The sequence below is a fragment of the Bombus vosnesenskii genome, unplaced genomic scaffold (genome assembly GCF_011952255.1).
Source record: "Bombus vosnesenskii isolate JDL3184/JDL3185 unplaced genomic scaffold, Bvos_JDL3184-5_v1.1 scf7180000015005, whole genome shotgun sequence".
In the NCBI taxonomy this organism is placed as follows: Eukaryota; Metazoa; Arthropoda; class Insecta; order Hymenoptera; family Apidae; genus Bombus; species Bombus vosnesenskii.
In genome coordinates, this window is record NW_022883769.1 from 11,717 (window position 1) to 33,293 (window position 21,577).

Below are 21,577 nucleotides of genomic sequence, written 5' to 3' on the forward strand. Positions count from 1 at the left end.
GAGAGTGTCAAAATGGCGTCCAAGCGGGAAGCAGTAACGGCTATTGGCATGGGCCAACACGTGGTCGAAACAGAGGAAGAGAGAACAAAGGCAATACGAGCAGAGGACGTGGAAACTTTCATCGTCAATCAAGAACCGGCACGGGCGAGCATGGAAACTCAAGAGCAGGCATATGGACAGCAACGGCGCACACAGCAAACAGCAATGAGACGAATGAAATAAGTAAGAACGAAATAGTGTGGCTATTAGATAGCGGTTGTACCGATCACATAATTAATAATATAAATTATTTCGATAAATCTATCGACCTAAAAGAACCGGTAAATATATATTTAGGCGATAATAGACCGATAAAAGCGACAAAAGTTGGGAATGTTATAAGTTATTTTGAAGCATTCGGAAAACAAAATAAAATAAATATGAGGAAAGTATTTTACGCGAAAGAAATGTCCGCAAAATTGATTAGTTTAGGTAAACTAACAGACAATAAGAATACGGTTATTTCCAAAGGAAATATTGCGAAAGTAATAGATGAGGATAATATACTTACAGCTGTAGCGTTCAAAGAGAATGGGACATATAGAATAAAAAGTATATTGAAAGGGAAGAAGCACTTAGTAAACAGCGCCGAACGTAGTGGTATGAGTAAAAAGGAAAGATGGCATAGGATGCTAGGACACGTAAATTTTAAATATTTAGAGATTTTGGGTAAAGAGCAGCTAGTGACTGGCATACCGAATGAATTTGAAAAGGAACTTTTGAAATGTAGGGTGTGTATAGAAAGCAAAATGCATAACTTACCTTTCAAAAATAATCGAACTAAGGCTAAGGAAATAATGGAAATTATTCATACGGACGTATGTGGTCCGTTTAAGACTACCGGATTCAATGGAGAAAAATATTTCATTTCATTTATCGATGATTATAGTAAAATAGCTAGGATCTATTGTATAAAATCAAAAGATGAGGTCTTTGATTCTTTCGTACAGTTCGTAAATGAAGCCGAAAATTTAACGGGCAAGAGGTTAAAAATATTAAGATGCGATAATGGTAAAGAATATTTAAATAATCGAATTTATAAATTTGCTAGGGATAAAGGTATAAGAATAAATAATTGCCGGACAGTGGGACATGGCGCGTTGCTTGTTAGCGGAAGCGAAAGTACATAAAAGGTACTGGCCGGAAATAGTTTGAAACACCAGCTCAGATAAATGACCCTCTAACTTACCTTTGTCCTCATCGACGTCAGTGATTTTAAAGCTAGTTATAAGGTGCACTTCTCAGCCAGCGTCCACGGCAGTCAATATTATTTAACGGGTCTTGACGCGATGTAAAAAGGGAAAAAGGAGGAAAGAAGGAACAGGGAAGCAAAGAGGAAAAACGAATTTTTCATTTTCTCGAAACTGGATCAAGTTTCAGGCTGCTCGCCAAAGAGTCTGTAGCTAACGAGACAAGATTAGACAAACCACGCTTTAAAATTCCCACAGAACTATAATAATCCTCGAAATCAATACGATTCGTCGATCCATCGCCTGATTAAAAAATGAGATAGGATGAAGCTCACTAGTCGGCCTTTGAACTTTCAATAGTGATTCTCTGTAAATGCTTGAAATTGACGCTTGGATTCTTTCCAGATTAACTAGCTTTGCCCCTCCCTCCCTTTATCTATTTTCTTAGATCGACTTAGACTGCCACAACATATTATCTTTCTTCTTTTCTTTTCTTTTCTTTTGATCTTTTAAAGCCCTAAATCGCTGGCTATTTTGTATACTATATATTTTGTACACTCAATTACTCTGTAAGTCATAAGTACATATGTTTTACAACGTTATTTGTCATATTTCAGTTAAACCGCAGAAAAGCCAGAAATATATTTGCAGCGTGTTTTAACGCGTCCCTGGCAAAGATCTCAAAAACGAGTTGCGACACAATTTAAAGCGACAAATAGCACCGCGTGTCTCGTTGTGGTAACACACGGTTCGCCAGCTTTTTAAAAGCGCTCTCCGTTTGCTTTTTCCTCTCTTCCCTGTCTCTTCGTTTTTTCTTAACGAGCAAAACCATTTTCGCGAGGACGAGAGTACGGAAATGACGTACTGGCAATTTTGTTTTGTGATAATACAAGCAGCTCGGTTTCAGTGACTTAAACTTGGGCCCGAGCTTCTACTTATCCCTACCTTCCTTTCCTTTATTTTCCCTTCTATATCGGTTTTGCGGGTTTCCACATTTCCATCACAATAAACCATGTTTTTTCTCGATTTTACATGTTAGCCAATGATTCACGGCAAAAGCGTCGACTGTAAAAATATTTGTAGTTGCAATAGCAACAAGTATGTTTTCTCAAATAGAAAATATTGGGAGCGTACTAGTGACGAGGGCCTCAGGCTTGATAACGAATCCGTGACCAACGGGAGGACAGGTTCCCTTGCTCTAACTCACACGTGCACCACTCCCTGCTCGTAAGGCACTCGACTTCCTTCACCGATCAGCTCTCTAGCAAGACTGCTCGTCATCCCAACGACGCCACCGAAACAAGACTCCGGTCGAGTGTCTCAGTACACACGATCCTCCGATCGTCGTACGATTGCTATCGGTTTGGACTTGCGATTGTTTCGTTATGGCTATATTAGGCTCTAGGTTGCAAGGTTAGGGTGTTGTCCTGAAGTTCCAGAGGGGCCCCGGCGTCCTTTCGTCTCCGACTCGGCCATCCTGACACTTACACGTCCTCGTGTGTGGCCTGCTGGCTTAGTCTACCCGTCGGGGCTTCCACCACGCAGGCATCGACCCGGCGCTCGTCCTCGGGGCAATGTTTTTCTTCTCGCCGCGATGGACAGCGAGACGCGATGTGTCCCGGCATGTGGCAGTGAAAGCACAACGCTTTTGGTGGTGCAGCCGGTCGGCTTTCCTCCGGGCGTCGGGGGTCCTTCTTCTGTTCCCACTTCGCCCTCTTGCGGCATTCGAATATCGGATGTCCGTAAATACCGCAGTGGCCACACATGGTCCTGGGGGCGGGTGACCTGCCTCGTTTGTTTCCGGAGCTCGCTAATGACCTCCACGACGGGGGCGTTGGCCACTCCGTGTATAGGAAGGGCTTCATTTCTCTTTGGAATTGTTTCACCGACGTGATGTCACTCGTGAGCGCTAGTCGTTTAAAACGTTCATCGCGCGAGCCCAGCAGATGGAGGGCGGTGGCGGCGAGTACCTCTTCCCTGGTTGAATTTCGCCACTTCGACCCCAGGAGGGTGATGATACGATTTCCGTACGCTCCTGGTGTTTCGCCGTCCCGCGGTAGTTCCTCGGCTACCTTGATTAGCGACGCGGCTGCTACTTCTTGGCCACCGAAGTGCGCGGCGAATTGTTCCTTAAAATCTGGCCAGGTGAGCTCGTCGCCGTTCATTATCTGCGTAAGCCAATACGCTGCCGGACCCTCTAGGGCACGGTTTAGGGCAGAATACAGTGCGCTGTTCTTCAGGGGGTGGTCCCTCATGAGCAGGCCGACGGCTGTGCACCAGGCGGCTGGATCTGCGTCCGCGGCTTCGGGGTTGAAGCGCGGTAGCGATACCCAGGTTGCCCGGTGTCCTTTCTTCTTCTTCTTCTTCTTCCTCTTCTTCTTCCCTAGCGACCGCTTTAGTGCGCGCACGATACTCTTACGATCCCGTGCCGACAACGTGTGTTCGGATGCCACTTCTGATGTCGAGTCTGAATCCGAATCCGAGCTCGAGTCACATTCCGAGTCCGAGCTCGAGGCGCCCTCCCGGGCAGGGCTCGCGGGAGATTTGATTCCGTGTTGGAGTTCTCCATCGTCCGGTCGCGGGTGGGGTACCTTTATTGTCGATAGTGACACTAGTGACGAGGACCTCAGGCTTGATAACGAATCCGCGGCCAACGGGAGGACTGTCATATAAAAAGCAACAGGATACACGAAATAATATAATTCTGATAGGACAACATTTAATTTTGTATATAAATATTTTCATATTTAAAAAAGTTTCCGGAAGCAGGAAGATTTACAAACAAATAATATCATAAACCGAATGTTTCATGATCCTTTTCTAATTAGAGTGTGTGACAGCATGTGAGAGCGTTTCTTAAAAATATGACTTATTGCAATTACTTAATCGCAATTATAAACGATTAAGACCTTCTCACAACGAGGCAATCTATCCAAAGTATAAAACTCGTTATACTTGATGAGAAAACAAATCTCTACTTAGGTTTCATTTCGTTTCATCGCGTTCATAAAAAGTGAATTTGTATGAACACATCGTGCAATTTAGTAATTAGGACCGTTGATCTCGCTGCAACATAGATGGATAGAAAAAAGCCATTTAAAATGATACAACGTCGGGAAGACAATTATGAAAATTATAAATGGAACACAAGATAAAATTGTTTAAGATTAATTCTTCTTTTTTTTTTTTAATCGCGAGTGTTTGCAAACGAAGTTTCAATCTGTTTACAATGATAGCAATGAGAGGAGGATGTCTATGAAAGTTATAAATGCGATATTGAATAACATTTCTGCGAGTGGGTTTGTTTTTCGTTACAAATGTTTTTTAAACGAATCTGCAATCTGTTGGAAACAACGGAACAGTAACGGGACGACTGATAGGGAAATAAAAAAGATCGCGTTTTATTTGAACAGACAAATCTTTGAAATCTATTCGAAAGTCTATTTGAAATGGTACGAGCTCGAAAAGAACGGTGAATACTATAGAAGAAGGATTAATTAAAATTCTTATTAATCTGTACGCTTTGTATATTAAATATCTTGATCGATGCCAAGATAACAAATTATTATACAAAACAGTGAAGTATCCACGTCTGACATTAATATTGAGTATTACCATTACTGTAATTTAATTTTTAACCGATCCTGAAAATTCCTTAGAACGTAAAAAGTATAAAATGTTACTGTGCATTTCATGATTAAATGCACTGTAATTTAGAAACAGTTATGAAGCGGAAACAAATAATTTATTCAGAATAAGAATTCTACGTAATCATGTTAAAAAAAAACGTACTTATAACGCGTTTAAACTCCAAATATGTAAAGACAATAAGGGAAAAGAATTTAACGAAGAATCGTATTTTTTGTAAATTCACACAAGATTTTATCTAAAAAAAAATTAAGATTTTTTGAAGAACGTACAAGACGGAACACGAACAATAAAAAAGGGATGTTAAATACAAAAAATAGATTGAAATTTAGATTATGAAATATAAAAAAATGATATTGCATAATTTACAATTATTTTCGATAGCTTACGTCAGTATGTTGGAGTGTAAACTATAAAATATTCAAAAACTGATACCATTCAGACATAATTTAGAAAAACAATAAATTGCGGAAACCGTTACTAGAATCAACAAGAAAGCAAATCGTTACTAGAGTAGAGACGGGAATTAATAATTCGTGTCAATTGTTCGATCGTGTTCACAAATCCAAATGCGGTTGAGTGGCGGAAACCATTTATAACACGTCCCATACAGCATAGATCGCATACACGTCTTAGGATGTATTTTTGGTACTTATATATACTCTATATATATTCTTACTCTATATATACTGTAATATCGTAGAACGACGAACGATTGTCGGGTGAAGAGGATTTGACGCTGGAGGAGCTGAGGAGTAAGCTCGACAGATGAATCTGCCTATATCCGGTGCGAGATCTGTGCTGGTTGCCAGGTTGAACAGAGCGTGCAAACCTGGTCGATCTACTCCTAAGGGTTCGAAGCGTGGCGAAGATCAGAGCTAATTGAGTCGTCGAAGAGTAGAGTCGTGAGAATTGATAGAGTTGTTAGAGAGAGAGAGAGTGTGTGTGTTAGATTCGTTGTGACGAGAGTGATCAAATAACTGTAAAGTTATTTGATATAGATACGAGTATTGCATTTAGTTTCCGTTAAATAAATATCGTTCTCTGTCCAATTTATATTTGTATATTCAATTTAATATTAATAAATTGTAAGTAATCGGAAAAAAATTTCTATCCTTATTTTCCGATATTACATATTTGAAGCATAAATTAAAAATCGACACATTGACTACTTCAAAGAAATTAGCCCGAACGAGACATAACTCGTTCATCGTGGTTTTCGCGCGAAGTAAATATGCGGTTTCTCAATCGTTGTGAGATTCCAACGACGTTAATTCTGTCGAAACGGCGACGCGCGACGACGATCGCACATTCTGTTGCTAGCGAGTGCTTGCAAATCGCGACGATATCGAGCGTAAAGACTAAGCGCAAAAATGGAGGACACTCGGCGGGGAATTGGAAATGCTCGATGACGAAAGGTATTTCAAGGTCTAATTACATCCACATCCAATTGGATCGCACCTTCGTTCGGTTGCTAGGTCAACAACCTTCGATGTTATTCAAATAATGCAACGGCTGGAGCAGCCGGTAGCGAGTCGTAAAAGTTTCAATAAAACACGTTCCTGCTAGTGAACGTATGTTAAGACTTACACCGAGTTTTATTTCGCTACGCCGTTTACTAGTTCGAAACGATCGATTGCATAATAGTAGCTGTTTCTTTCATCTCGGAAACACGATCGTAAACGGTGACAACGATCCAGCTTATTCCTGATCGTGTTAATTTCCACGCAAACTTTGTAAACATTATACGTCGCGACGCTCTCGTTAACGCGTCATTCCCTCCAACTCGAAAGTCTTGCAACTTTGGTGATCCGTTTTCTGTGTAAAATTGGTTACAAGCATCAGGGGACTTATCGTCGTAATCGGTAAATTGTTTATTAAGGATCTACAGCTTTTAAGGATTTCTCTCTAGAGATTTAGGGATTAGAAGTTTCATTAACGCGTTATCGTGTCCCTAACTCGATCTTTTTTCGTGTAAATTGGTCACGAGACTTACGAGCTTTGTTGTAAATAGAAGATTAGTAATATTTCGTAGTTTCGTGATAGTATATAGACATTTTAGTGCTTAAACGCGCAATTTTTAGTTCGCTTTTCGCTCGCATCGGCGCCATGAAACGGATCAATATCTCAACACTTTCCTTTAGTTCTACGAATCATCTTTCGACCGGCTTTTCTTGGCCTACCGTTTCCTAACGCTGTCCTAATACTATCGTCTTGCTGAGATCCTTTTTCCCAATGTATCTTCTGCTTATTTTATTATAAATTCGAACTTTCATTCACGTCGTATGTTTTACAGCGTAAAATCCGCTAGAGCGTTCCAATAAATGTAACCAGTAGGTGCTCTAATACTCAAACGCACCTGTGCGTATCTCTGCATATTTGCTGAAAAAAAAGATGAATCTTACGTTACATTTTCAATATGCGTAATAAGCCGAAAATTTCTCTGATGCTAATCCTTCGTAACAAAAGGATGGCATCACTATATGCATGAAAATAGCATTTGGCAATCGTTAGAAACACAATACATGGATATATATGTAGTTGCCAAATTAACCTTCGCGGTGTTCAAAGTGAACGGCTAGAAACGATTGCTTTTTGCTATACGCGCATGGTTCGATTGCACCATAATTCGTTATTAAGACGTTTCGAGAGAGGCAAAGGATGTGGTGTCGCAACGTGTTGCGCTCGCACAATGCTCCTTGGATCAAATTCCCGGAGCGCGTATTATCGCGTACGCCGCGCGAACGCGTTGAACCTTCGCGCAAACAATGAGAGCGTGAACGCGAAAAAATAGCGTTGAGCACGCAACATTCGGCCTGATATCGTTGATTGGCCGCGAATCGTCAACATGCACGGGACAGTTTTACGTAAAGACATTCGATCCGTACAATTATGTTAAGACGTCGACCATAGAACGTACTACGTTGATGCAATTAAAATTTCAATGAAACAGGAGAACGCGCTAATAACTAGTCACCCCGTTGTTGACCATAACGTACAAATACTTTTGTTTAAGAGCTGCTCGTTAGTGTTTACCGCGTGCAGCGATTAAGTGACGAACAAATTACGTTCAAAGGGTATAGAGCTCGTTCTCGATTAAAATTCTCCTAACTTTCTAATGGTATTAGAAATTATAACTTGAACGTATGTACGCGACTGGCAATAAATATCAGGACAGCCGCGGATATTTAGTATAAATCGAATATGTGTTCCATTGTCCTTAATTTCTTTTATTATCCATTATTATTATTATAATTTTTATATTAATATTAATATTGTTTAATATTTTAATATTAATATTATTTAATATTTTAATATTAATATTATTTAATATTTTAATATTAATATTATTTAATATTTTAATATTAATATTATTTAATATTTTAATATTAATATTATTTAATATTTTAATATTAATATTATTTAATTTATTCTATTATTGATTCGTTCCATTCCGTTTACGTCATAATACGTAGCCTGCGGATTTTTACGCATATTTTTCAGAATATAAAGGAAGCGAAAGAAAAAACTAGAAGCTGGATAAAAAATTGTTTTACCTCGATTAAACGTTACAAAGCGTGCTACTTTCCGATGTTTTATATATTTCCACGTGTCACACGTGTACTTTGCAATTTTGCCCTTTCAGATTTCACAGAAATGCATAAAACTTCCGTGACCTAATTTTTTGGCACGTGCACGTGCTTCAAAATAAATTCGATGATATTAAATACCAGATTATGGGAACCAGAAATGAAGAGTTCTACAACGATGGAATGGGTAAATGATTGTCGATCGGACGAAAGACAATAGCAAACAACGATATAGCGATGATTAATTAATGGAAGATTTTTTCCTTTCAGCAAACAAAAATAGAACTTAACGAACTCAGTAATTGATAAATGATTACGTATAAGATAAGTGCATTTTCCAACTGTGGGTCATAGTTAACGTTTAGTTTAGCCTAGGTAGGATCTTAGCTTTGGAGTAAATAAGTATAATAGTAGCAAAAAATCGATAGAATTGTTAAAAGGCTGTGACTAATCCTGGTCGACTGGTCAGTTATCATCTGAATCTATTGTTATTTTGCTAGTATACTTTTCGAATCATTTTCAGCTATTCTATGGGCAAGCATTCGTTTCTTTCGCGCATGCCACGTATCATTCGCTCATTAACTCGTTTTTGAAAGCTTTTACCGGCGAATGAAAAACGTAACGTACACTTGCATAATGCGTTCGAAGTGTTCGTTCGTTCAATATTCATGTAAAGGTTAGGCGATACGCGTGATAAGTCGCGATGCTACGAGATGTGATTAGATGCGGATGTTAATATCTTGTAAATACCTTTCCTCGACTATGATAATCATCGAACACTAAGAATTTCGCAAATCGATGCAATTAATCGGTGATCTTGTGGGAAGAAATTTCGATATCACGATAATGTTAACGATGTATGTTAATTACGACTAGTACCGTTACTGTTACATTGTTTCATAATTAGTATTAGTTTAATATAGTCAACGACTCTTCCGCAAGCATCCGTGCAAGTGTTATTTATTATTATGCTCACCTTCTATTGGAAAATTCTTGCCTTGCTCAGCAAGTCTTTTTAATTTTTTTCCTGTAGAACTTCCGCGTGTTACCGATTTTTATGCTATGTACGTGTTTGTAGGAGAACTTTCTCTGAGCTGCGAAGTTTTCTTTCGACGATTCAACGATCGAAAATCAAAGAGAACCAATGTTCTCTCTTTCGATAAAGTATGTGATGATAGCCATTGCCAAAATTATTGATATATTTATCTGGTTGAAGACAATCTAGCAAATTATACAGCAAGCCTAATGAAATAATAATAATCTTTATCATTAAATTGCGCCATTATTTCATAATTTCATTGAAAGATAATAGAAATTCACGAAGCCTTCAAATTGGATTTCATATTATAATAATGTAAACATCGTTTGACGGTATTATCTGGTTGTGAATAGGGTTGATTTGATTCAGACAGCGCCAGTCATCATGACATCGACTTCCTATCTCGTTATGTAACATTCATCAGAATAACAGACGCAATTACCGTCACTGAATTATCTTAATGACATTCGTTATTAATGAGTAAGTGTTTTCGACATACGTCGGAGGTCGCAAATCTTGGATCATCTTTCTTTATTATCTGTTTAGATCCAATCCAGTTCCTTCACAGAACTTCTTTCCCTTCAATTTACCTAATTTAATAATTCTTCAAAATTTTCTCATTTTCATTTCTCATTGCATTGTTTATTATATATTCTACAAACCCGTATGAACACAACGCAATAAATTGACACGATAAAAGCGTTGAGATAATAACCACGAGACAATACTCGACAATAATAATACGAGACAATAATAATCGAAAAGGCTGATGAAACAAAGGAATGAGTAATTTGTAAAGACAGGAAAACAGCAATTAACGTACATCCAGCTACAATTGAAAATAACTTTCTTCGCTTTAAATGAAATTCCAATCAAATACGTTTTATCAGACTCGACTAACAATCAATATTATTAGCTCAACAAATACTCGAGATTCCCAATGTTTTTGTCGAGTTTCAAATAGAACGTTAATTACTCGCTTGTCGGAACGTCCATCGGCATCGAAGACCGTGAACCAATCTACGTTATCTTCTCCTTCGTTTCAGGCTGTCGCTGGCGATACCAGTCAACCGCGAAGGTTACTCGAGATGCAGCATGTACGATGTAAATTACACGGAAATTTTGCTAAATGGAAGCCACGTACCGGACCCATCGTGGCCAACGAAAGATTGCCAACAAGGATGGGAATTTAATTATACCACCGTCCCTTATGCGTCTGTGGCATCCGAGGTGACAGAAAATGTTCGACTTGTAATTTCCTGCTTTTTGAATATTTTATCTGTTCCTATCAATCAATCCCTTTATACTGTGTATGTCGTATTCGATTATTTGCATGATCTATTTCGATAAAAAATAAGCGTAGTGTACAATTTTTGGAAAGAAAGAAGAACGATGAAAAGGGTCGAATAAACGTTTGTGGAAAGATCGATAGTTCAGAAGTGGGAAAATTAACAATGTCGATTTCCACAGAGGAAAATTATAGTACGTAACAGAATTACTAGTACATATTGCAGTAATAATTAGTGCATGTAGTGAAATTACAGAGTACATTCTAAATTCAAGCGTTACATTGCCAAATAAAATACAATCGAATAAATATTTATAAAAATACTTAAAGAAAAAAAAGGATAAAAAATTTCGAATTATGAAAGCTGATAAAACTAGGTTGCGATAAAACTGAAAATGAAAATATCGGATTGAAAAGAAACTTTAATAAAACGTTATAACGAGCAACAGCGCGAACACGCAGATTTGTTCGACATAAATTGCAAGACTTTTTGCTCCAGTGGATTTCCATGAACTTTGCGTCGCTCGTCAGGAGGAGAATTATTCATCGAGGGGTAGGAAGCATCCAGAAGAAGGACGCGAGAACGCGCAGGGTCTTAAGCTTCTCCTTCTTTTTTCCTCAAAGGCAAAGAAAAAAGGACAGATCATTAGGAATTTCGAAACTTTGATCGAAAATTCGTTTAATCGAGGCGTTGAAATTGCTATAAGATTTCCGTGATGCTGATCGTGATCAGAAGTAAATCATTCGACTGTAGTTTTCTGTTGCAGCTGGGATGGGTTTGTCAGTATGATACATTGCCAACCATAGCTCAAAGTATCTTCTTCATCGGCGCTATCTTCGGAGGATTAATTTTTGGATGGGTTGCTGATCAATATGGAAGAATACCAGCTTTGCTCGGAGTTAATTTAATGGGATTTCTCGCTGGGGTGGCTACTGCGTTCACGGGTAGCTTCTGGCAGTTCACTTTGTGTCGTTTTTTCGTTGGATTCGCCTTTGATAATTGCTTCACTATGATGTACATATTAGGTAACCGTTTTTCAATAATTTCTTTTTTGCCCTGGAATTGAGTTTGAAAGCCACACAGTGGCTACAAAAAGTACTTGTACGTATGTATCCTTATTTCCCAATGAAGCGTCTCTCTTCCTTTTTTTTAAATCAGTTTTTACGTTTCATTTTGATAGCATTAATTATTTATAAGCATGTATGAAAGTATTACAAATGATACGAAAGCTAATATTTTAATCAGTCTTATCTTAAGACTTAGTCTTAATTAATTGGTATATATATAAATGCTGTTCTAAATACGATGGTGTACAGTTACTTTTTGTAATTACTGTAAGCAGGAAGATCTCTAAGTTTAAATAACAAAGTAATCTCTACAACATACTGTAAAACTGTTGTTATGCTTGATTTACGACTGACGTTTCTACAAGTATATGAATTTTGCAACAGAACTCACGTTGCCATGCAACAATTTAAATGAAATTGAAAACCATTCAAAGTTACGAAGAAAGATGCTTAAATACATATGAATATACATGAGGTCATACATATTTATTTTTTAACTGCGGCGTTTATATCAAAGAGAGGGAGAGAGACAGAGAAAAATTAATTTTCCTGTTTTATAAGAATTTCATGCAAGATAAAAATATGAAACTTTAAGATATTTGGATTTATATATACCATTGAATATTTATAATATTTAAAGGTAGTTAGTTCGCAATCATTTTCTATACTAATATTTTCCCTCTATACTCGCGATCAGTTATGTATTAATTTTGTTTTCTCTTTTAACGAGACAATATTCTCATTACAAAGGATTAGTTGTTCAAAATTGCTTTTCATTTCTGGACAACTATAGCATACCAGGGTTTTCATAAATTTTCACTTCCCAACGGAAAGCGAAGGTAACGAATGAATGGTTCTACAACGAACGCTTCCACAACTATAAATCTATGTATATATATACATACATACATGTATATGGTTTTAATTAAAATGAACATCTTCTTCTAGCAAACTTATTTAAAATTCGTAAAAATATCACATAATAATATAAAACAATCAAGTAACATTTTAAATATTCCATTGAAAATTCTAATAAATTGTTTAATATAAGATCGATATAATTCATGCTGAATTCATTGTCTGATATCCATAATACAGGCAATTTATAATACAAAATTTTATTATAACTCTACATGAAAAAATTTCAATTATAATACTGTAGAAATATATTTTCCAGTTATTGTTCTAATATCAATATACTGAAGAGAAAATCTAGACTAGTCTCTGTCTTGAAAGATATTTTATACCCTGAAAGTACAGCGTTAAGACCCTGATTGAAACTTTTGAAGAGACTCTGTTGAAACGTAAGAACGCTGATTGAAAGTTCATCAGACGAGTCATTGAAACGAGTTTTCTTGATCGAATAGCAAGTTTGTCCTGCAGACAGCATTCCAATTGTGAAAATCGAGACCAAAGAAACTCAGGTGGCGTGCATTAACCCTGAATCGATGACTCAAGCCGAGGTTGGAAAAATTTACAATTTGTTCGACAAAACAAGGCCAAGTTGACGAGATTCGTGAGCAAGTGGCTGGTTCGTTAATGATTTGGCGTTCGAATTTTCTTATTTCTATTCTAATTATCAAGGTCGATTAAACGATTGATCACGAATATTCGACGGAAATATTGAGAAAGAAGGCTCGATCTGTACGAGTGTAAATCGTATTTTAATCAATGACTTGAGAAAGTGAGGTATTGATTGAAACTAAGATAAGTGATACTAATTCGTTTCGAGCGCGTAACAAATTACATCATCGGATTCATTGATTTGCAAATAATTCTATATTCAGTTCCGTATTTATAATCGAGCGTAGCGAAGATAAAATGAAAGGGACGTGATTATCCGAGGGTCTCACAACTAGAGAAAAATCGATGGGAACGAGGAAATCCTTAATTGTAGAAACTGCGTAGAAAATACCGTGGAAAATATCATATATATTTTAATAGAAATATTTTTGTACTTTTTTTTAAACATTAAAACTTTAGAGCTTTAGAAGCTTTATGTATTAGTATACGTATTTATACAGACTTTGAAATTCATAACAAATTTCTCTAGATAGATGCGGATTTTTTGTATTGTTTCGTATGTATACTTGTGTCACTTTTCTTTCTAACGATATTTAGTTAAAAAGTTCGTCTATATCATTTATAGTAGATTTTGTTTTTATTTATATTAATGTTAATTTTATATTAATAAAAATCACTGAAATTTTCAGTATCATCATTATTTAGTATCATCGAATTTCTTTCTTCTTTATGTTCCATATTATTATTAAAATTCTCTAATAAACATTCAAATATCCTATAGAATATTTCCATTATTTTTCACGTATTATTTGCAGTCATATTTTCCATATTTTATTATCGATAAAGTTTGAGTTGGTTCTTTAAATTCCTATTCAACATTCCAGCTAACCAGTCGATATCAATAACACGTGCCTTTCTTCCTGCCAGGATTTATAACTTATTCAAGCAGAACCTCACTCGACCAGCTCGTTGAAAGCGTAGAATTCGATCAACTTCATACAACTCACATACAAACTGCAGATAATGCTAACAGTGGGAGGAAAATATGAGACTGCAAAGCGTATAAACCTAGTAGTTTATAAAAGCATTTACATATTTGCCACAGAAAATTTATATGTATGTAGAATATGTGTTATATAAAACATTCTGAAATTTCATTAGCATTGTAATGATTATATTGGTAAAGTTTGAAGCATTTCTGAAGATGCACATAGAAGTTACGAGATATTTAATGCAAACATTTATTTAGTACAAATATACAGCATAAATAGTTATCTTAAACATGTAATAAATGGTTATCAAATATCGGGATTTATTAATATAATAAATGTTTGACTATTTTTATAATTAAATATTTTTGTAATTACTGTGAAATATGTAATTACGCTAAATAATTTTGTATCTTGTATATAGATTTTTAAATTTACTTAATTGAAACTCTGCATTATAATAACCGTATTTATAATTCTGACGTCATATTCGATATAATTATTATATGACTTTATTACGATCCTAATGAAATTCCAATATATTCATGAATATATAACAGAAACGTAATAATACTTTGTTGTACTAATTATGATACCATCATATATAATAAATATAAATAAATAAAAAATGTCTATAAATGCTAAGATACTTTTACGAGCCAACAGGCGAGAAGGAAGAAACGAAAGAAAAGAAAGAAGAGAACGAACGTTAATCAGTTTCGAAACGTTAACAACGTCCTTGCGTTGGACGGTGCTCGCGTTTATCGATTGGTCGCATTGCGAGATATCGGTCAGATTATTATTATTAATACGATCGTCTGTAATTTATCTTTGCTAACTGTGCCGCACGGAATCTTCGTTTACAATAAATGAGTTGTCGCTTTTGATCGAACGGTACCACGATATGAAATTACAGGGTGACGGAAACAGCTGGGAGAAAAGCGAATACTTTTTCTGCGCGAATAATGTAATGTTAAAGGCAGTAAACCTTGAGAGGCGAAGTGATGAAACGAGTGGTCTCAGAGAAGCTTCTTTACGTCTTCTTCTCCTTTCTGTATCCTTTCTATGAGAATAATATCTCGTCTTCAGAAGAGATCTCCTCGCCCTATCTACGCGTTGTAAAGGCAATACAAACTGAATGATACATATATTTAAAAAACGATATTTTGTTGGTTTTATGAATATTGATTTTTATAACGTGAGGTTCTTCTACTCTTATTTTCTATTAAATTAATGATACATATATTTTAGAATGGCTGTCGCAATGGTGATGATGATGATGGTGATGATGATTTGCGAAAGAAGATGTTGAAAATTACAGACAGCATAAATAATATTTAGATTTCATGGAAGTTGATTTTTGTAATGCGAGGTTCTTCTATTCTTATTTTTCATTAAATTTCTATGTAGAAAATTATTAAACATTTGGATATAACTGGGAGATTATTTCCATTCATGCGTACCGGAGTTACTCGATGGTCTCGTACCGAAGCTGATAACCAACCCAGATTTTCAGGAAAGCGATTAATAGCTTAAAATTTATTCGTGCGAGATAATAATCCAAAATGTAGTTAAAGTTTTTAAGCATTGTTTGTTAGGATTACGAGAAAATGATGAATTAACAGTTATGTATAGACACGTTATATATATGTAGGAGGTCCAGAGCGTATTGGGAAAATTTACGGCGAATTAAACAGGAAATTCCGAGATATCTGCTCAAAATATCTGATTTGTGGAATTATCCTATAGCTATTTTATTTAATAAAAATTAATTCAGGTAATTTTAGAGAATAGAAATATCTGAAACTCGTGATTTAAACGAACGTTCGTCATTTTGGTTTATTATGAATTATAAATTGGTTCATTATGAAGCATGAAAAGTAAAAATCAATGGTACAAAGTGATCTTAAATAAGGAAGCGAGTTCCATGGTAAACATGGTTCGAGCATCGCAATTATAATAAAGCAAAAAAAAAAAAAAAAGAAACAACCACTGAGCGGTAATTATCAGGAAGCCACTAGTTACAACTAATTGAAGGTGATTCCGGATTAGAAGCAAGCCACTATTAAGTGGCTAACACGGTTGCTTCATTAAGAGCAAGTACTCCCTATTTTGCGGCAACTACAAATAGACGTTGTTCACTATGATATATTTCCACGTGTTTATTGCATCTTGTCCTGTTATGCGATTAAAGAGTTACAACCTTGCGTTTCTAATTTATTGGACGTATACGCACCAGACATTAATTTCGTCTACGTATTCGTGAAATTGCGAGATTCATTCATCGCGAAGGTCAGTTCAATTGTTCAAGATAAGTTCTCATCGTTTTAATCTGTTTTCTTGTACGAAAATAGAGTAATATTTACTTGTCATTGCACTGTGGATATATATCGATATGTTCGTTCAGGAAGTCAATTGTTTTCATCGAATTAGACTCGACTTTCCGTAGAGAATGTTCGTTTCGACATAAATATGTATCTCAGGCTTATCGATCTTTCAATATCTACCATAAATAGCTTAACAAGGTAACACACGCTCGTGTTTGAATTATGTAAATGATCCTTTGACTCTAACGATCCGTTTATTCACAGTTAATTTATGATATTGCTAGTTACGCGTGATTCTACCTTTTGTATCTTTAAGAAATACAGGGTGATTGGTAATTGGTGGTACAAGCGGAAAGGGGGTGATTCTACGCGAAAAAAGAAGTCGAAAATATAGAATAAAAATTTAAAAATTTTAAAATTTAAAAATTTAAAAATTTAAAAATTTAAAAATTTAAAAATTTAAAAATTTAAAAATTTAAAAATTTAAAAATTTAAAAATTTAAAAATTTTAAAATTTAAAAATTTTAAAATTTAAAAAATTTTAAAAATAACGTCAATTGAGACAACGATCTACAGTGAGATCCGTTATAACGAGACGTGATAAAGTGCACGCGTACCGAGCGAAAATTCAAAGTCGATTTTCTCGAAAACAAAGCCTCAAACGAAAAATTTTTATTCTATATTTTCGACTTCTTTTTTCACGTAGAATCATCCCCTTTCCGCGTGTACCACCAGTTACCAACCACCCTGTATAATTCGTAAATAGAAACGTATTCTTGTCGATAAGTATCGAAACACTTACGGAAATTTAAATGGGCTTGAACAATCATCGGGAAATTATTAAAGTCCTTGTTATTAGATCTAAACACGATTTAATCGTAGAACTAAACACGTTTGTTAAATTAATCTATATATTGTATATCTACTTTTTATATATTTGTAACTCAAATTTTTCTTCTTCATATTGCGTTAAGTTGCCCCAAAAGTTTCTTTCGTTTTATATTATTTTATTGAATTACGTATGATCTATTTTGTCCCAATGAATATAATTCAATAAAATAATATAAAACAAAAAATAGTATGCGTCTATTATCTCCTTACGAGACGAAAGAAATTTCTGCGACAACCTAATATATTGTTCCATTCTTTATTCACAGAATATTTCTTTCACAGATGATTCTTCTAAATATTATGTTTTTTATTCCAGTATTAGAATACGTTGGACCAAAGTGGAGGACATTCGTGGCGAATATGTCGATCGCAATATTCTTCACATTTGCAACTTGCATTCTACCCTGGATCGCCTATTATTTGGCCGACTGGAGGATGACCTGTATTGTCACCTCAGTTCCTCTTGTTCTAGCCGTAGGTACGCCATGGTTGATACCGGAAAGCGCTCGATGGCTGGTCAGCCAAGGTCAGATAGACAGGGCCATTAAAATCCTTGGTAAATTCGAGCGAATCAACGGCACCAAGGTGCCCGATGACATCTATAGACGATTCCGGGTAAATAAACCGATTACCGCAATCTTTTCCGTATTTTCTACTTTTATGATCTTTCCTGCTTTATGTGCGTTCTATAGATACCAATTTATATGCCTTTAAGCATATCATATAATCATTTTCTTTGAATAGAAGTCTAATTGGGTCTTTTACGTAATGAAAATTTGTTTACAACCTAGTAATTTTATATCTTATTCATCACCTAAATTGCCAGCGATAAATTGCTGTCAATTTCTGTTATTGTCTGTTATTGTCTATTTCTGTAATGTTATTTATTGAATTTGTATATTGTTTTTATCTTTGAAAATTTTTATACAAATAGATTAAACATTTGGAAACTGCTCAGTCTGAATAGATCATGGCAATATTAACATTAATGTACGATATAAGGAGATGATCGACTTTTAGAGGTTTGATGTTTTATAAAGTAAAATGAAAAAATTTGCGAACGTCCAAGTAAACTATTTCGAAAGGATTGTCTCATACAAATATAACATAAACTTTCTTCCGGATTTTATCGTAATCTTTGTACACATAACAGATTCACATAAATTTGTAAGAAAAACAGACAAACGACATTAACTAGTTAAAAATTTGCTAATAACAGGAAACCTGTGCCAGAATCTGCAAAGAGGAGGAAGCAGACAAAACGTACTCCGTGTTGGATCTATTTAGAACGCCACGACTACGGAATATCACGATTCTATTTATTGTTATTTGGTTCGTATCGCTATTAAACAGATATCAAATAGATTGACGTAAAATCGGAATTGTATCTTGTAAAAATCTCACGAACAGTTTTATATCTTTTGTCTAAAAATACTTCATTTCTGAAGCAAGGAATTTGCTTCTCACATGAAATATGATAGCGTGCTTTTCTTTATCATATGAAATTGTTTTACGAAATATAGGATGGCGATTTCTTTGGTGTTCGATGGTCACGTACGAAACGTCGATAATTTAGGCCTGGACGTGTTTATTACGTTCACGATTGCTGCAGCAACCGAGCTGCCTGCTGACACGTTCTTCACGCTCGTTCTTGATCGATGGGGCAGAAGATGGCTGGCGTGTGGTTCCCTCGTCATTTCTGGTATCTTCAGCATCTGGGCTTCTGCCGTTTCCAATAGTTCGTACATTTCGTTTTTATATATTCACCCTTCTATATTACTGATCAATCTTCTAAATAACCTAAGTCGATAATTCTGACTTAATCAGACGAATATTTTTCATTCGTATAACATTGTGCTTTTTGAAAGGAAGAAAATGTATATTTTGGAATATTTATAACATGCAAATGCTTGTAGATTATTTGCTACATTGCTAGAATAGTTTCCAAGCCCTATCATGTATCCGTTGTATAGATATTTTATTTCCCCTTCTACTGCTTTGATCATAAGATCGCTTCGTATTTCCGCATATATCAAAGGGCGTTGGCAATAGTCCTCAAAATGATGGGCTTCAGCGCTCCAGCAGTGCTATATGGCTTTCAGTAGCCGTAATCCATAATACAATCCCTTAGATTCAAATTGGCTAGATTAACGTTTTATAGATAAGAAGCTTATTGCTTGTGCTTAGAGAGCTAAGCACGCTTATATTAAGCTTAGCAAATGCTTGTATCAACTATTGCAGACAACCAGACAAATTACAGACAGATAAAATAATTTCTTCCCTTTTTATTCCTTAAAATTTTCTAAAATTATTTCATGAAAAATTAGAATTAAAAACTAATGCTAAAATTTTTTTTTCAGGTATATATACAGCTTCTCTGGCAATTCTCGGTAGATTTTGGATAAACATTTCATACAATATCGGTCTCCAATATGCGGCTGAAGTATTACCAACTGTGGTTAGAGCTCAGGGTGTAGCTTTGATACATATAATGGGATACGTTGCTAGTATCCTCGCACCCTTCGTAGTCTATCTCAATGTTGTGTCCTCGTTCCTACCTCTTCTTGTGCTGGGCACACTCGGAATTATGGGCGGTCTTCTGACTCTCTTTTTGCCGGAAACATTGAATAAGGATCTTCCGCAGACGCTGCAGGACGGCGAGGATTTTGGAAAAGATCAGAAGATGTGGGATGTACCTTGTATCGGAAGGTAAAATCACATAAAGGAACTTTCGGTCTCCTTTTTTCAAAGATATTCACAGATCTTCAAGCTCGAAGTTCAAGATTCTCAAGCATTCTGTTAGATCTACATCTTCGTATGCTTTCGTATTACTTTCTTCTTAAAATCTGTTAAATCTCTCAAAAGAAAACTGGACTATTTTCTTTCTTCAAATGCTTTTTAAATCTTTTGAACAGAAGACAAGGATCGAGTTGGGAAGTTATTCAAATCTTTAAGCGATTGGATTCAATATTTTTAAACGCAATGTTTTGACAGGAAACGCGAGGACGAGGAGACACCACCGGTCGCCATGTTCCGATCATTTTCTAGATGCAGTGCGAGGAATTCGATGAGAGCGTCGCTTCGCGGCGAACCTTTAAGGAGTAGCATGCTACGGAGATCGAGTATAAAATCGAGGAAAAGCGAAAACTCGATCACAGAGGTCGAAAGGCTGTAGCGAAACGTTCACCACGAAGTACAATATTTGTCGCGTTGATCTCGAGCAAAGAATCTTTAGTCTTCCAAAAACGTGCAATACATGTATTAGAGTAAGGCAAGTTATTGAATCCAGGAATCTTAAATTCCACCGTCATTAATATTCATTATCACAAAACAGCGGATTTTTATGCAATTATGGGTGATTCGAAGATACGAAAATTTATAGAATGCGTATGACGCAAAATTTTGTAAAATATCCAAAAGTACAGCACTGATATTTGATGATGATATTTAATGGATAGAAACATACTTTTGCCCAAGTCCTTTCGATTGTATCAAATCTTTCAATTGTATTATTGTATCCACGAAAATATGCATTTGCATAAAGATCCGCAATGCAATTATCATCGCAATTTTTCATCAACAATGATTGATTAAAAATTCAATCATTAGGCGAGCGAATAAAAATTAGAGTAAGAACGTAGCTTAAAGTAATTGTCGTAAATTGTCGTGGGTAGTTAATGTTAAAAATTAGTACTTTCCTTTGTTATAAAAGTTCCTGAAATTGTTCGTACAAAAGCTCCATCTTATAGAATATAGTGCAATAATCGTTATACTAGTAAAATAATAACATCATAAATATACAAAATATATTAACGAGATGAAAATAATATGGACAACGTGGTGTATGGCCACGAGTTTTGTACATATGTACGTGTAAGTATTTGTAGATCGATTAGCAATCGCAGAGACCTCGTGCGCATGTCACGCGACGAGATAGCGCGATTATTTTTATTATGATGTAAATCGTTCTTAGATGTTTTGTAA

At 35.7% G+C, this 21,577-nt stretch overlaps 1 protein-coding gene across 1 annotated transcript; it reads left to right on the forward strand.

The window, feature by feature from the left end:
- Positions 1–10,520: 10,520 nt before the first annotated feature.
- On the forward strand, positions 10,521–20,880 carry LOC117240850 (organic cation transporter protein-like; the record flags this gene model as incomplete). Its single annotated transcript, XM_033506873.1, has 7 exons — positions 10,521–10,736; positions 11,562–11,820; positions 17,910–18,208; positions 18,813–18,925; positions 19,117–19,331; positions 19,954–20,302; positions 20,588–20,880. Coding segments are annotated over 7 exons (1,632 nt in total), but the record flags the coding sequence as incomplete, so codon positions are not given.
- Between the last annotated feature and the right edge of the window lie 697 nt (positions 20,881–21,577).